Consider the following 15356-nt stretch of genomic DNA (forward strand, 5'->3'; position numbering starts at 1 on the left):
GTTGAGAGCAGAGCTATGCACGCAACAACTCTTTGAACATGGCTGTCACGAACGAGATGCTAGTGTTGTTTCCCTGACTAGTATGGAGCGGGATTTTCCCCCCAAGACAATGATAGCAAAACAGTATTATAGCGATGTGATGATAGCCAGGGCACATGTATTCTGTGCTGCTGCAGAATCCACCTGTTACTATAGAATTATGCTTCAGAATCTGAGCTTTCATTTAAAAGAAGTAGTGTCCTGCTCTCGCTATTGTGAAGGAAACTTTGGAAACATGAACAGAGATCCTCCTGAGTCTGCAGACAACCTGAAATAATATCCCTGAGATACTTAACAGCCACTGTTAATTGCAATTACATTTCAACTCTGGAGCCTAATGCTGACAATGTAAGTGACCAATTGTGAAATGTTTCACTACAGATCATGTAAACAGAAATAGCCAACTAAGTTGTTTAACAATGCCAAACCATTTCTGATGACTTTCTGGTTGCCAAAAATCCCCACGTTCCCCCTATCCAAGTGCCAAAACCTCCAGCTTCTCTCAACATCTTCTATCATGCAGCTATATGTTGTTGAGACTAAAACCAGGGGCATGCGGAAACAGAGAATCTGAGGATGGCATAAATTAAGTAGCACAGACGTAGCAATAGAATTATATGCTCATTTTTGAATGAAGCTGCGATTGCTGCGGAATTTCGGTCCATCATGTCTCGGAGTACACGAGGTCTTGTCTATAGACCAGTTTCCATAACCTGTTATCAGACAAAAATTGTCCCTACTCACATTGCTTGGGGGAATCATGCTAGAAACCTGCTAGTAACAGTCCTGTTCAGTTACATTTGGTACTTCCAGTATGGACAAAATCTTAGTTGCTTGTGATACTGTTACCTCTTAGACAGGATCAGTAGAGGATAGGTCTTGGCAGCTATGGAGGGATTGGTTTTTCAGATATGTTGTTCTGAAGTATCCTGTGCACTCTTTGTCTGCTTATAGGTTAAGATACAGCCTCATTAAACCCACAGCAAGTAAACCATCATGCTGTTTGTCTTACATGTCTTGTGTTTCTCTACAGCCATGTGCACAGTATTGCAGCTGACAGAGCGCCTCCTGTTGGATCATGCGCATCGGCTCCCTGAAAATAAAGTTCAGTACGTAGAAATTGTCTGTTTTAATCGGATGCAGTTAACTTGCTGAAGTACTAATGCAGGCAGTGAAGAGGGAGGTCCTGGGACTTTACACAGAAAGGCTGGACTTTTCGATATCTACATGTCTGAATGTTCTGCCTGACTAGCTCCCTTGCTGAACTTGTTTCTCTCTGTTTTCAGACAGTACCACCGAGCCCTTGTTGCAGTACTGTTGAGCCGGAATTGGCATGTTCGTAAGCATGCCCAGAAGACAGTTAGGAAACTCTTGTCCTCACTTGGAGGCTACAAGTTGGCCTATGGGATCTTGGAGGAGCTGAAAACAGTTCTCAAGTCTCATAAGGTGAATGATCACCAGGTCTATTCCCTTGCCACTAGTTCCTGGTGTCATGCAGATTCAGCCCCTGTAATTCCCTTGCTATTAATGTTGCTGCACAACATGATGTCAAAACCAGAATTTTGGCTTTATAAAGGATGTTGTGTTAATGATCCCACATAACACCACTCGTTCCTTACTGGACTTCCATAAGTAACTGTACAGGTGTCCAGGACCTTTCAGGTCATTTATCTTTCCTTGTGACCATGGTTGTCCTCACCATCCCTCCTGTGCCTCTGTTTGGGGAGGAAAACTTCCAGCTTCTATGTGCCTGTGTTCTTTTGTCTAAGTAGTTACCGATTATTTTCTCTGTCTCCTTTGTGAGGCCGGAGTGCTCTGTTCCCTTTCTCAATGTGCTGGTTAGTAGCTGCCCTTAGTTAATAGTTCAGATGCTCTGTTTAGGCTGTCTTTAAAAATTATGTATAATATGCACATTTTACTGGTAATTATTTAGAAATGAAAAAATAATAAAATAAGAGACCAAATTAAACACACTATTTGCTAGGCTGTGACTGTGCATAATTATAAAGTAGATTGATTTGCAGTATCCAACCACCATAGGTGGGTTTTGCAAAAGCACCTACATGACTGTCAGTGAGACTTCTGCTTCTGAGTCACTTAGGCACTCCCTTCCAATGTCAGATGGATCCAAGATGCTTAGCAGAAGTTTTTTTGGTAAGGACGTTGGGGGGAATTACGCATTATACAGATTGGATGTACTTGTTAGAGTGAACGTCCCCAAATCCATCCTCTAGGAGGGTGACTTATTTTATCCTGTCTTTCCCCACTGGTTGATTTCAGAATAACCTTCCTTTCTCAGAGTTTCTCTTCCCTTTACATGGTTCTTAGTTCTGTGCTTCAACCACAGCACCAGCCTTTATCTCTTCTTTCTTCCATAGTCTGCAGGTTCACAATATTATCTAAGGCAGCTTATTTTTTGTTCCAATACAGTTTTTTTTGTGCTGGGGGAAGAAGTGGCAAGGCCTTCAAGAATGTGCTCTGGTGTGTTAATTGCAAGTTCTGTCTGTTCAGGTGCTGCCCATTGAGGCTCTGGTGACAGAGACTGGAGAGCTGTCTGAGCTGGGGAAAACATACATACCCCCTCGTGTGCTTCAGGAGACACTGTGTGTGATCTCAGGTGTAGCAGGGCTGGAGGTGGACCGTACTGAGACAGAAAATCTAGCACTGGAGATGCTGTTAGTGAGCCATCATCCTTCCTTGGGTGAGTGAAGGGACAAGACCATCCTACTGGCTATTAGGTGTTGGTGAGGGCTGCCTGGGGGGGTTGCTTAGATTTCCTAGCAGTCCCTGCTCTGTATTTATGATGCCTATGTATTCCTGTAAACGTCTTTCCAGTGGAGGTGCAGTCTGGGCTTTGGCCAGCCCTCCTTATCAAGATGAAGATAGACCCCGAAGACTTCATTACCAAACAGCTGGATAAAATTCTACCCAGAATCACCACCCAGACACCCATAAACCAGGTGACTAGCTTTTGCTTTTCCTGAACTATCTCCAAGGACATCTTAGTGGCAAAGGGTGGAGGTGATGAGAGAGGGAGAGTGGCCCATAGGGGAGGGAGGCAAAGAGTGCAGAAATGAAAAAACCTTTTCCATAGGAAGTTGCTAGGGAAATGATGGGCCAGTGGCTGAGCTCTAGGCCTGGGTGAGGTGTCAAGAGCACCTTAGACAAGGAGCTCTTTGCTCGGAGAAAATGACCTAGGGGAAAAATAGTTTGGGCCAACTCAGCAGGGACATAGTCTTGTGAATAAGATGGTGAGACCGTTTTAGTGAACACTGACCACAGTGGTTTTTTTTTCTTGGCAGTCGTCCATGAATGCGGTGGGATCGCTCTCTGTACTTTCACCTCGCAGAGTGCTCCCTCAGCTGATCAGCACTATCTCAGCTTCTATGGAGAACCCAGCTCTGTGCCATGTGACTCGAGAAGAGTTTGCCATCATGCAGACACCAGAGGGGGAGCTGTTTGACAAATCCATCATACTGAGGTAAGGGCTTTTAATTCCCTGTGTAAATTGGAATGTGGAGGTCAATTTCCAGTGGCTTCCAGCCTTGGGGTAAAGGGCTTCAGCAGCTGCTCGTAGATGGGTGTTCCTGGATTTTTAGCAGGAACCTTCTCAGTCTGCTTCATTGTGCTGATTCCTCTAAATACCTTTTTCTCAGCGCACAACAAGACAGCATGAAAAAGGCCAACATGAAGAGGGAGAATAAGGCTTATTCCTTCAAGGAGCAGATCATCGAGCTGGAGCTGAAGGAGGTGAGGCGACAGTAGCAGGACAACCCAGTGCTGAAGGTTTTATTGACCAGCCTAGCTCATAGAATGTCAGGGTTGGAAGGGACCTCAGAAGGTCATCGAGTCCAACCCCCTGCTCGAAGCAAGACCAATCCCCAAGCAGTTTTTTGCCCCAAATCCCTAAATGGCCCCCTCAAGGACTGAACTCCCAACCCTGGGTTTAGCAGGCCAATGCTCAAACCACTGAGCTATTCCTCCCCCACCTGTTTCATTGCAGGGTGCTGTTTGTGTGTGTGTGTGTTGGTAGAAACGTAATTTTTTGGTGTCCACATACCAGCTGTTACAATTGATTTAAATGCATTCATATGCTGCGCAGTTTTAGTGATGTGAACACGATTACATTGCAACCAGTATATAGTGCATGTGCAAGGGTCTCTTCTATCCTCATCTCTTATTTCGTGCATCTTGTATAACAGTCTATTAATAGGTTCTCAGTAGGCATTAACAGGAGCTTGTGTTTTGGTAACAACTAGCAGATCCATTCAGTATGTACAGACTGCTTCATGGGGAAAAGAACAGAGTAGAAGGAATTAGGTCAGACTAATCAAAGGGCTCTTTTTGGACAGGTTGCCATATGTTTGATCAATGACCTGCCCAACCCTTATAGGAACAGGATGAGTATCAGTTCTGTCTACATGTGATACTAATGTCTGGGAGAACGCCTCCCATCACAGAGCTTTACAAACCTGACTGATGTACACGGCACATATAAGGCTCACTTTATGGATTGAAATGTGTCAGCTTTAATAGCATCCAGCAATAATCAACTGTATAGGACAGGAAGTGAAGAATAATACTGTATCCAGTTAAAACTTTAGGAGGAATTAGGGTAGGCAAAAATATAGTGACCTAAGTTTGAATCTGTCCAGTATACCATGGTTAATATCGCCTGTCCTTATGAACATGCCCCGGTATCTTTCAGGATTTCTCATTTAAAAAACAGGAACACAAGCTCTCTAACTCTGTGCCACGACAGTAGTTCAGTATGAACTAGGAGAGGCAACATAGTCCAGTGGATAGGATGCTAGTCTGGGACTCAGGAAACCTAGGTTCTATTCTCAGCTCTGCCGCTGACTTTTCATATAATCCTGGGCAAGTCATTTCACCCCTCTATGCCTCTGTTTTACCTTACATCCTTTGTTCAGATGGTAAACTATTCACTGTGTGTGTGTGTGTGTGTGTGTACACACGTACAGCACCTAACACAATGGTGCCTGATGTCAGCTGGAGCCTCTAGATGGTGACATGCATCCGACAAAGTGGGTATTCACCCACGAAAGCTCATGCCCCAATACGTCTGTTAGTCTATAAGGTGCCACAGGACTCTTTGCTGCTTTTACAGATCCAGACTAACACGGCTCCCCCTCTGATACTCTAGGTGGTGCTGTAATACAATTAGGGAGGGAAGGTGCTATGTACTGGATCATCAGTATCTGAATGGCAAGGACACAGCCAATGCATTTTTTGCAGAATCCAGAAGTAAATGAGTAGTTTTGCTGTTAAACAGGGTGTGGCAAGGCACCTCCTTCGTGCCGCCAGACTTATCACTTCCCCCTCTGGTGGTGGTGGGCCTGGGGTATATCAACCCCACTCTGGGCAGCGTTTGTCTTCGCCCTTCTGTGTTCCTTTGGCCGTATTTTCAGGGTAGGCCTAAAGGGTGATTTCTCCACTAAGCAAAAAGGAAACAGTCTCGCAAACTCAAAAAAACCCAAAGGGGGATACCTTTCCCTACCTCTTCACTGGGGCAGAGTGTTGTCCTGTTGTTTGCCTCAGGGTGTCAGTTCTTCCCCTAGCAGACACTCAGGTTTGGCTGTTTCCCCTATGGGAAGGAGCACAGCCTCTCACCCTGGAGAAGTTAATTTCCTTGCTGCCACTAGCCTGGCAGCCACTTCTCTCTCTCTCTTCCCTTTTCTCTCACCAGAGGAGGGGTTTTAAAAGGTCTCAGGCAGCCCTTAATTGGATTCAGGTGTCCCTAAAAGACCCAAGGTGTAACCCCTTCTCAGCTTGTAGGAAAAAGGGCCTTTAACATTCTAGGGTTAACATATCAGCCTTCCAGAGCCCTCTTGTAGCCATCTGGCCTGACTGTGACAACGGGTAGCGCTGAGCTCAGGGCTGAGGTGTGGAGAGGACATCTCCAGCAAAGATCAGTGTAGAACTAGTCCAAATGCAACCTAAGACCAGAGCTCAGTAATATAAAACAACACTGTTGGGACTAAATGTGATAAACTGACATAGTAGCAAGCAAATTAACACTTCTTGTGTCTGTATGAGAGAATAATTCCCATTTATTGTATGGGACAAGTGGTAAATCCTGTTTAAATTGGGTAGCCATATTCAAGTGTGAAAGCATAATTTGCTGGAAAAAAATCCCCCAGATTTAGTAGGAGGCCTCTAATTTCCCTGCTATAGTCAGTGGAAATACTGCATACAACTATTGCCACTGAAAGTGCGGTTCATTGAATAATTCCTTGCTGAACGGAAGCTGGGCAAAACTGGTGCCTTGCTGCTGATGGGATACTCTGCCGTGTTGTGAATTCATTGAGCTTCGTTCTGCATTTTAGGGCTTGTCTAGTATTGAAATGCTGCAGCCAACGGGAAGTGTTTTCCCATCAGCGTAGGTAATCCACCTCCCCGAGAGTCGGTAGCTAGGTCAGTGGAAGAATTCTTCTGCTAATCTAGCGTTGTCTATTGGGGATTTAGGACAGTTTAATTATGTTAGGATTAGGGATGTGGAGCTTTCACACCCCTGAATGAGGAAGCTGGGTTGATCTAATTTTCAAGTGTAGACCAGCCCTTAGAGTAGGAGTTGTATGTCTTTGGAGCAGTGTTTTGATGTTGCCTTATGAGTAGCTAATTTTGAGCTGATTGCATTTTCTCTTTGTCTCCCACTCCACAGCCTGTGTGGAGAGGATAGTGGTGATAGTCCCCAAATAATGTCAATAACTCTCTCCTACAGGAAATAAAGAAGAAGAAAGGAATAAAGGAGGAGGTGCAGCTGACTACTAAACAGAAGGAGTTGCTGCATGCACAGCTGGAGAAGGAGTCTCAGATCAGAAAGCAGCTGAAGGAGGCAAGTTACTGAATTTGCCTGAAATTGGACCTCTGCTAGCTCTAGGGTGGGGACAGGGGATGGTATTCTGATACTTCTGACTCAACACACTTTCGTCACCTCTGCAAACTGACATGAACAAATCATTTAAATTAAAAGTTAATGAAAATGTAAGAACAATCGACAATAATCCATTTGCACTTTTTCATCAGAAACAAAAGATTAAACCTCTTCCTGGATTTGTAGATAGTCTTTGGAGTAACCATTGCAATGATTTCTCTTGCAGCTTGATGGCGAACTGGAAGCAGCTCTAGGACTCCTGGATGCTGTTCTAAAGAGAAACCCTCTTGGTTTAACCCAGTACATCCCGGTTCTCATAGGCTCCTTCTTGCCACTGTTAAAATCCCCATTGGCTGCTCCCAGAATTAAAACCGCTTTCCTTTCCTTAGCTTCCTGTGTCATGCCTCCTCGACTGAAGACTTTTGGTTAGTGTCTGCAATTTGTTGTGTGTTGTATAAAGATTTCCTGTTCAGGGAGTGCTTCTGTTATATGGGATTGTAAATGTTTCTTCTGGAACTTTAAAGTGAATATAGAGTGTGTGAAACATGTTAGCTAGATAGCTCTGAACACTGCTTTGTTTTAGCAATAGAATAGATATGTCTCAGTCTGTCCTGGAATGGGCATATCTGCCCCAGGGTAGTTCTTTGTCCGCACACATTCATCGTTCAGTCCTTGACTACCTTGTTGAGCTTGCCAAGCAGGGTACCAACTAATGTCAAACTTGATGTTTGTTCATTGGATGTGGAAATGGTCAGTAACTAGCAACTCATAGCAGGCCATCAGGTGGCAATAACAACTGACCTATGGCCCTTATGTGGAGACCTCTGAGAGAAACTTTGAATGCACAAGGCTTCTTTTCTTGAATTTCCTGATGGCTCTTGCAGAAACCAGCTCATTTCTGAGCAGAGAATTAAACTAAATCTTCTTGGCGTAGCCTGAAATCTAATTGAAATGCACATAGATGGAAACATCTCTCATAAGCTGGAGAGCTTGTACTCTGTTCCCTCTACTCTCGTCCAGCTGGTGTGAGAGCCCTTAGCTCTGTGGGTAGCAATTCCTTCTCTCTGGAAGTTTGGTAACGGGGTGCTGGAACTAGGGATGTTAGGAGTGTGGCAGCGCCCCCTGGCTGGAAGTGGTTTCCATCATATACAGGGCTTACAACTTTGTTCAATGGCTTTCAGCACCCCCACTATAAAAATTACTCCAACACCACTGGTTGATAATGTTTGGGGATTTATGTTTTACCTCTGGGAATTACTTTTATTGTTTGTATTTCGTCCACTCAAAGACGGTTTTTTTAATATTTAGGTACTTTAGTGAGTCATGTGACCTTACGCCTGATGAAACCAGCGTGTGAATTAGATGAATCTTGGTGCCAGGAAGAGTTGTCTACTGCCATTAACAGAGTTGTTGGCTTGTTGCATGCACACACCATCCCCAGCAGGACTGGCAAGGGAGAGCCAGGTGAGAGATACTAGGGGGGTTTTCCAGATGATTTTTTTTAGATATTTGTACATCTTCTTGTGAGCTAAAACTTCACGTTTATTTTCCCCAAATTAGATTGAAAAGCTCCTCTACTTACCAAAACCCCCAGTCTTACTCTCTAAGATTTTTCTGGTTGCAGTAATAGCCGTAACGCATGTTGTCACAGGTACAATAAGTGCAATTATAAAATTGCTATCAATTATTCCTTTTTAGTTTTCCTTCTTTAAAAAACACAACCAAAACCCCATAATACAAACAAATAATGCTACCCCAGAGTTCATACTAAGGCCCACATCCTGCAGAGGAGTCTGTAAGCATGGTTCATAAATGTGTGCAAACGTAGAATAATTCTTAGTATTCAGCACTGCTTAACAGAAGTCTTGACTAAGCGAGGCAAATATTAGACTAAGCGAAAAGAGGAAAAAAAAAGAGTGTTCATGATATCAAGGGCCTGAGTTGCCCCAGCTTGCTTGCCGTGTGAGCTGTGGCTCATCCTGGCTTCTAGGTTGTTCACCATCTAGCTTAACCTTTCTATTCCTGTCCCATTATAACCACTATAATACCTTGGGATACAACCTTACAGTTTTTAGAGGAAATCTAGGATATGGCTTTATTAATATTTTTAAAGACCTTGTACCCCAGTGCTATAGTCCTCCACCCACCACGGTCAGCTTTTCTGTGGTTGCAGTACACTTATTCTTTACAGTTTAGTAAGCAATTGACCATGATGCTTTCCATTTCAATACATTGTTTAACATCTCAGTGATATGGCGACTCTGCAATATATCATTAATGTTTCGATTAATTTTAAAGCTTCTTTCTTGAAAGCGGCCATTGCTGGATACAACCACGATATGCATTTTTCCTCCCACTCAGCAGTTATTTGAACGAATGTCTGAGAACTTGCTCATTAGTAGATTGTTGTGCAAAATCCTGTTGCATTGATAAATGCTTTCCCAGCTTTTCTGTTTGAAAATTGGATTTAACTCTTTTTTCCATTAGATTGAAGATTTTTAAATGCTGCAGTGCTTAATGTCTCTTAATAGCTAAAATATTTTTAATTTTGTAAATTAAGATTAATTCCTTGGTTTACTGTGAAATTACCCCTTCAAAATTTGATGTAATCATCTGTTTCTGAAGCATCTGGGCATATTTTTACATACTTAAATACAGTAATTGTTGTTTGCAATGAATGCAAAATAGCTTTCCTCCCTGATAAAGCCCCTTCCTTCTAACTGTAAAGAAATCAAGAACCTCCCCTTAAACCCATAGTCAAGCCAATGCTTGACCCATGATGAGATATGCCCAGAAGTTACTGTATTTTGGCTCTGGAGGGTTGCTAGAAGGAGCAAATTCCACAGCTGTGGCTTCGTCATCCATGCTCCTTTTGTAGTAGTGTTAAATAATTAGCAGCTTCGCAAGGAAAAAGGGTCATTAATAATTCTTCCTTGAAATGCTCTGACAGCTTGTGTGTCCTACATGAGAGAAACTGGCTATAACACTGCAGTGCTGTATCTGCAGACTCTTCATTCTTCCATTTGAAATTAAAATCTGCATTCACTGATAGAGCAGGTAGAAGGCAAATGTTTCTTCTGGGTATTCACACTCTCTAACTGCTATCTATGTCAGGGTTCCCTCCCCACTCTGAACTCTGGGGTACGGATGTGGGGACCCGCATGAAATACCCCCGAAGCTTATTTCTACCAGCTTAGGTTAAAAACTTCCCCAAGGCACAAATCCTTCCTTGTCCTTGGATGAGTACCGCTGCCACCACCAAGTGAGTTAGACAAAGATTCAGGAAAAGGACCACTTGGAGTTCCTGTTCCCCCAAAATATTCCCCCAAGCCCCTTCACTCCCTTTCCTGGGGAGGCTTGAGAATAATCTACCAACGAGATACGTAAACAAGGTGAGCACAGACCAGACCTTTGGGTTTTTAGACACTAAAAAACAGTCAGATTATTAAAAAACAGAACCTTATTATAAAGAAAAAAAAAAGGAAAAGAAGCACCTCTGTAAAATCAGGGTGGAGGGTAATTTTACAGGATAATAAGACTTAAAACACTGAGGATTTCCCCCTAGGCAAAACTTCAGTTACAAAAAACAGGGATAAACCTCCCTCTTAGCACTCGGAAAATTCACAAGCTAAACCAAAAGATACTCTAATGCATTTCCTTGCTATTACTTACTATTTCTATACTTTTAGATGTATCATTCAGTAGGAGCTGGATTACTTGCTTGATCTCTGTCTTTGTCTCTGGAGAGAGCAACAACAGCCCAAACAAAAACCTTTCCCCACTGATTTGAAAGTATCTTCTCTTATTGGTCCTTTTGGTCAGGTGCCAACCAGGTTATCTGAGCTTCTTAACCCTTTATAGGTAAAGAAGGGATTTTATGCTACCCGTAGCTGTATGTTTATGACAATCTATTTTTAGCAATATTTGGAAAAGGACTGTAACTATGGTCCCATGGGAGGATTCTTATGAATACTGGTCCATACCTAACCAGTGACTCTATTCATGCTGTACCCTGCAGTAAATAACACTTGACAGTATAGTCTGAAACTGGAGATTAGGGTTATTTATTTTGCTAGCCTTTCTAATGCTTTATTTTCTAATACCTCACTGTTTTGGACTGGCTGAGAGGAGTGTGTGTTTCGCACTGTTCTAAAGCTGGTTCACTATGAGAGAAAAAGACCCAGCTGCCAAACAACTGGAGTTCAAAATGCTTTATTTGTTGTTGAGCCTCAAACCAGAGTTAAAGGAGTCTTGTCCCCTGGAATCCATGTGACGGCTTTGAGGGGATGGTCTGGCTAGGATGCTGGGTACTGTGTAAAAGCAGTATAGCTATTGATGCTGAGCTCAGTATCTCATCTGTTTTTCCACTTTTTGCCTCTGAATTTCAGTGATTCCTCTTACTCTCTATGCTTTTTCTGCACGGTCCTAAGTGTCTGACATCATTTGAGCTCCTAATGTCACTTAATTAAAAGCCCAGCACACTAAGATAAAATGCACCGGCACTGAGAGCAGGCATCTCAGACTGGCCCAATACTGGGGCCTGAATGCCACTGCTGTTGAAGTGAAACCGCGGTGTGACAGTGGTTAGGCAGGTGGTGAGCTGTGATCGCTGCTTTAGAATAGCTAAGAATTGTGCACACCTTGCTACGTTTCTTACCCTCTCGCCCAAGTCCACTTGTTACATCTTGTCTCTTTTAGACTGTAAGCTCTTGGGGGCATTTATTGTGTGTGTTTGTACAGTGCCTAGCACAATGGGGCCCCACCCGGTTGTGGCCTTTAGGCGATACCACAATATAAAAGTTAAAGAATAATAAATTAATCTTTTACATATCTACAGAGTAAATGATGGCCCAAGAGACTCCACTGTGCTCACAGGATTTTATCTTTCTCTCTCCCCATTGCAGGCACGGCATCGTTATCAGCCCCAGCATTTTCCTTAGTCTTTCCTCTCTTAAAGACAGTGCTGACTGAGACGCCCAATGATAGTGAAGAGAAGGAGGCACTCATGGTCAAGATCCTGCAGATCCTTACAGTCCATGCTCAGCTGAGATCAGCAAGTGACCAAACGTCACTGGTGGATGAGGTCAGTGTTCATCCATTCCCCAGGCCTGGGAACTTGGAGTAATGTGAAGAGATCACCGTGAAGATAATGGCATTAAAGATTAGAGAGTTGACAAGGAGTGGTTAATGGGAGCACTGATACCTTCAGCGAGAAACCCTGGGATGAAGAGTTCTGTGCAGCTACTAAGTTGTTCCTTCAGCAGAGCTTGCTATTTATTGTATGTGAAAATATCAGTGATGGTATGCAGTTGTTGTGTCAGTCCCAGGATATTAGAGGGACAAGGTGGGTGAGGTAATATCTTTTATTGGACCAACTTCTGTGAGTGAGAGAGACAACCTTTTGAGCTTACACAGAGCTGTTTCTCAGGCCTGGGAAGAGTATTCAGAAAATTGCATCTAAATACAAGATAGAAGAGATAGTTTAGCTTAAGTAGTTAGCACAGGGGTAGGCAATCTATGGCACGTGTGCCGAAGGCAGCACGCAACTTGATTTTCAGTGGCACTCACACTGCCCGGGTCCTGGCCACCAGTCCGGGGGGCTCTGCATTTTAATTTAATTTTAAATGAAGCTTCTTAAACATTTTAAAAACCTTATTTACTTTACATACAACAGTAGTTTAGTTATATATTATAGACTTATGGAAAGAGACCTTCTAAAAACGTTAAAATGTATTACAGGCACACGAAACCTTAAATTAGAGTGAATAAATGAAGACTCGGCACACCACTTCTGAAAGGTTGCCAATCCCTGAGTTAGCACATATCTATCAGTATTTAGCTGTGATACTCTGAGTGCCTTTCCCAGATCTGAAGAAGAGCTCTGTGTAACTTGAAAGCTGCTCTCTCCCCCTTCTCCCCGCACTCCAACAGAAGTTGGTCCTGTAAAAGATACTCCCTTGCCCACCTTGTGTCTTGAGTATTGGTGAAACAGTTCCCTAGCTCCCTGCTGCTGACTTGCTCTGTATCCCCTGTTCTTAGACAGTCAGTCTGAGACTTGTTGCTTTGACAGAATTCACAAGCTGACAAGTTGATGAGGGTTTATAGAGAGAGTCTGTTTCTTTTTCACAGCCTCTTAGGCTTTATGTGGTGGACTTTAGCACAGATTTGGTGCTACACAAATAATCTGATTTCTCCTTGATCATATACTTTTCTCATTTGTAGCTTAGTCACATATTACTTTCCCTTCAGAAGCCCCTCAGTGTCTCTGTCGTAGATATTTTGAAGGTGCCTATCCTCTTGGTACTGGATTGCCTAGCTCAGGTCACTATCCCAGCATCTGCCAGCTGGCTATTTTGTATATGGATTAGTTTGAAATAATCCCTAGGAGTGTTCAATTTTGGAATGGATAAAGCAAATTCCTACTGTGTGTCAGATGTAATGATTCAAGGTCTTTTTCTCACTGGTGTAGGAGTAGTGCAGCTGGCATTGGAGTGGGTTTCCTTCCTGCCCAGCTAACTTGCTAGCACTGGATTTTCTCTGTCTGTTAGCTTTTGTGGGTTACATTTGAACAAATTAGAGTGGCAAGATGTTATTTTTTCTCCCCCTTCCTAGAATGGCCCCGAGTTACTGCCTCGCACAGATATGCTGCTGTTGCTGACCAGGGTGATTGGAACAGGTTCTCCACGATTACAGGTGAGCTGTCCACTTGGTCTAGTAGTAGAGACCCAGCCTAAGCTGCATCTACAGCTGAACCTAAGAAATATATCCATCAGTTCTAAATCTCTGAGGCTGGTTGTTCACATATGTTCACGTACCACCAGTTGTTTTATATGGTGCCAGTATCTGAGGATAACAAGCCTTTGTTCTTCCTCTGTTGGACCAACTAGTTCTTCCCCATTTCCCCCTGAGTTTGTCCCTTTTTATTTCCTCTCTAAGGCCTTGTGTGGTGGTCCTTGTCCCTCCAGCAAAGAAGTGTAGAAGTGGCTCCCTTCAGAGTCCAGCTACACTGCTCATTCTATATTGACCAGGATGCTGATGGGGAGGAGAGGCAGAAAAGCCTTTCCCAGCTAGAAAACAAAACACCAAGTCTCTTCCTGGCTGCATGTTGCACTGCCACTGGACTGGCTGTTAGATTTTCTCCTTTGTTGCAGTGTAGTCATATCCACCTGTATTTTATTTACGATAAGTGCAATGGAACAGAAGGCTAGCAATAGGATCTCTAATGCTTTGTAATCGTGTTTCAGGTTCTGGCTTCCAATACACTGACAGCTCTGTGCGCCAGCAGCAGTGGCGAGGATGGCTGTGCCTATGCAGAGCAGGAGGAGATTGATGTGTTACTCCAGGCCCTGCAGTCTCCATGCATGAATGTTCGAGATGCAGCTCTCAGGGTAGGTGTGAAACATTTTGTTCTGACTTCCCACTTAAACTCGGGGCTCCCTAAGTCCTTTGTGCAGGCTGCCAACCTCCTGATTGGGATAGTTCCCATCATTTGTTAAGCGGGTCTCTGGGCAAAGCTCTGTAGGAGGAGACAGTGACTACTGAATGTTCCAACTATGGACAGTCACAATGTTCTTAACTGCATTAAAGGGTCTGCACTGGGTTTGTGGTTCAAACAGCAGTTTTGGCTTATCTCTGTCTCCTTCCCCATACAGCTGTGTAGCACTTTAACATTCTGATTGCCCTTAATAATTATAGGAGGAGCTGGTAGCTCTGCCTGTAGTAAAGGTTGCCTGATGCTTCACGTTGCAAGACTTTATTTCTGGTCGCTTATAACTTTGCCAAACTTTGGGCCATTTGGGCTGCAATCTCCCTTGTCTGCCTGAGGCTGAATGTTTTTAGAAAGTTTCAGCAAAAATGGGTCAGCCGTTTCTGAGCCTGGGATAAGGGGACAAGAAGTTGTTTTGTCCAAGTTACTCCAGACTTGCTGAGAAGCTCAAGCACCTCCATGCTTTGGAGCAGGGAGTCGAAATTTGGCAGGAGGGGGGTCTCTCTGGTGTCAGGGATGTCTCTCGTACTGTTCCCATTTTAAAAAAAACAACAAAACCTGTCCACATTTTGGCCAAGTTATAAGCCTTGGAAAAAACTGTTTGCACATGCTCAATAGAGACTAGTTAGCATTTTGGCAGCTAGTTTTCTGAAGAGTCTGTTGGCACGGGGCATGCTGCATCTCTGGGCTGCAGGAGCTGAGCAGGCCTTTCCCTGCAATTGCTGCTCCTCACTGTGGCATCAGACACAGGAACTGAGAGCAGAGAGACTTTTGTGCTCTCAATGTTCTCCCTGCTGGCATCTGGGCAGCATGGAGGAGGCTTCTTGACTCAAATGCAGAAAGGACAAGAGCTGGACTGGGTGTGGGGTGCAAAGGGTGCAGAGGGAGTAGATTGGGACGAAGAGCATGAGGAGTGGGCAGAGGACTGGGTCTGGG

General features: G+C 43.8%; 1 protein-coding gene across 1 annotated transcript in view; it reads left to right on the forward strand.

The window, feature by feature from the left end:
• GCN1 (GCN1 activator of EIF2AK4) overlaps positions 1-15356 on the forward strand; it is a 60829-nt gene that overhangs the window by 16850 nt on the left and 28623 nt on the right. Inside the window, exons 17-28 of the mRNA XM_039504871.1 lie at positions 1073-1148; positions 1326-1485; positions 2551-2740; positions 2875-2999; positions 3342-3520; positions 3696-3789; positions 6782-6895; positions 7161-7359; positions 8243-8398; positions 11839-12017; positions 13547-13627; positions 14179-14322. Coding sequence (XP_039360805.1) covers positions 1073-1148; positions 1326-1485; positions 2551-2740; positions 2875-2999; positions 3342-3520; positions 3696-3789; positions 6782-6895; positions 7161-7359; positions 8243-8398; positions 11839-12017; positions 13547-13627; positions 14179-14322 — 1697 coding nt within the window. The remainder of the gene's footprint in view (positions 1-1072; positions 1149-1325; positions 1486-2550; positions 2741-2874; positions 3000-3341; positions 3521-3695; positions 3790-6781; positions 6896-7160; positions 7360-8242; positions 8399-11838; positions 12018-13546; positions 13628-14178; positions 14323-15356) is intronic.

This window comes from Mauremys reevesii, linkage group 18, assembly GCF_016161935.1.
Source record: "Mauremys reevesii isolate NIE-2019 linkage group 18, ASM1616193v1, whole genome shotgun sequence".
Taxonomy (NCBI): Eukaryota; Metazoa; Chordata; order Testudines; family Geoemydidae; genus Mauremys; species Mauremys reevesii.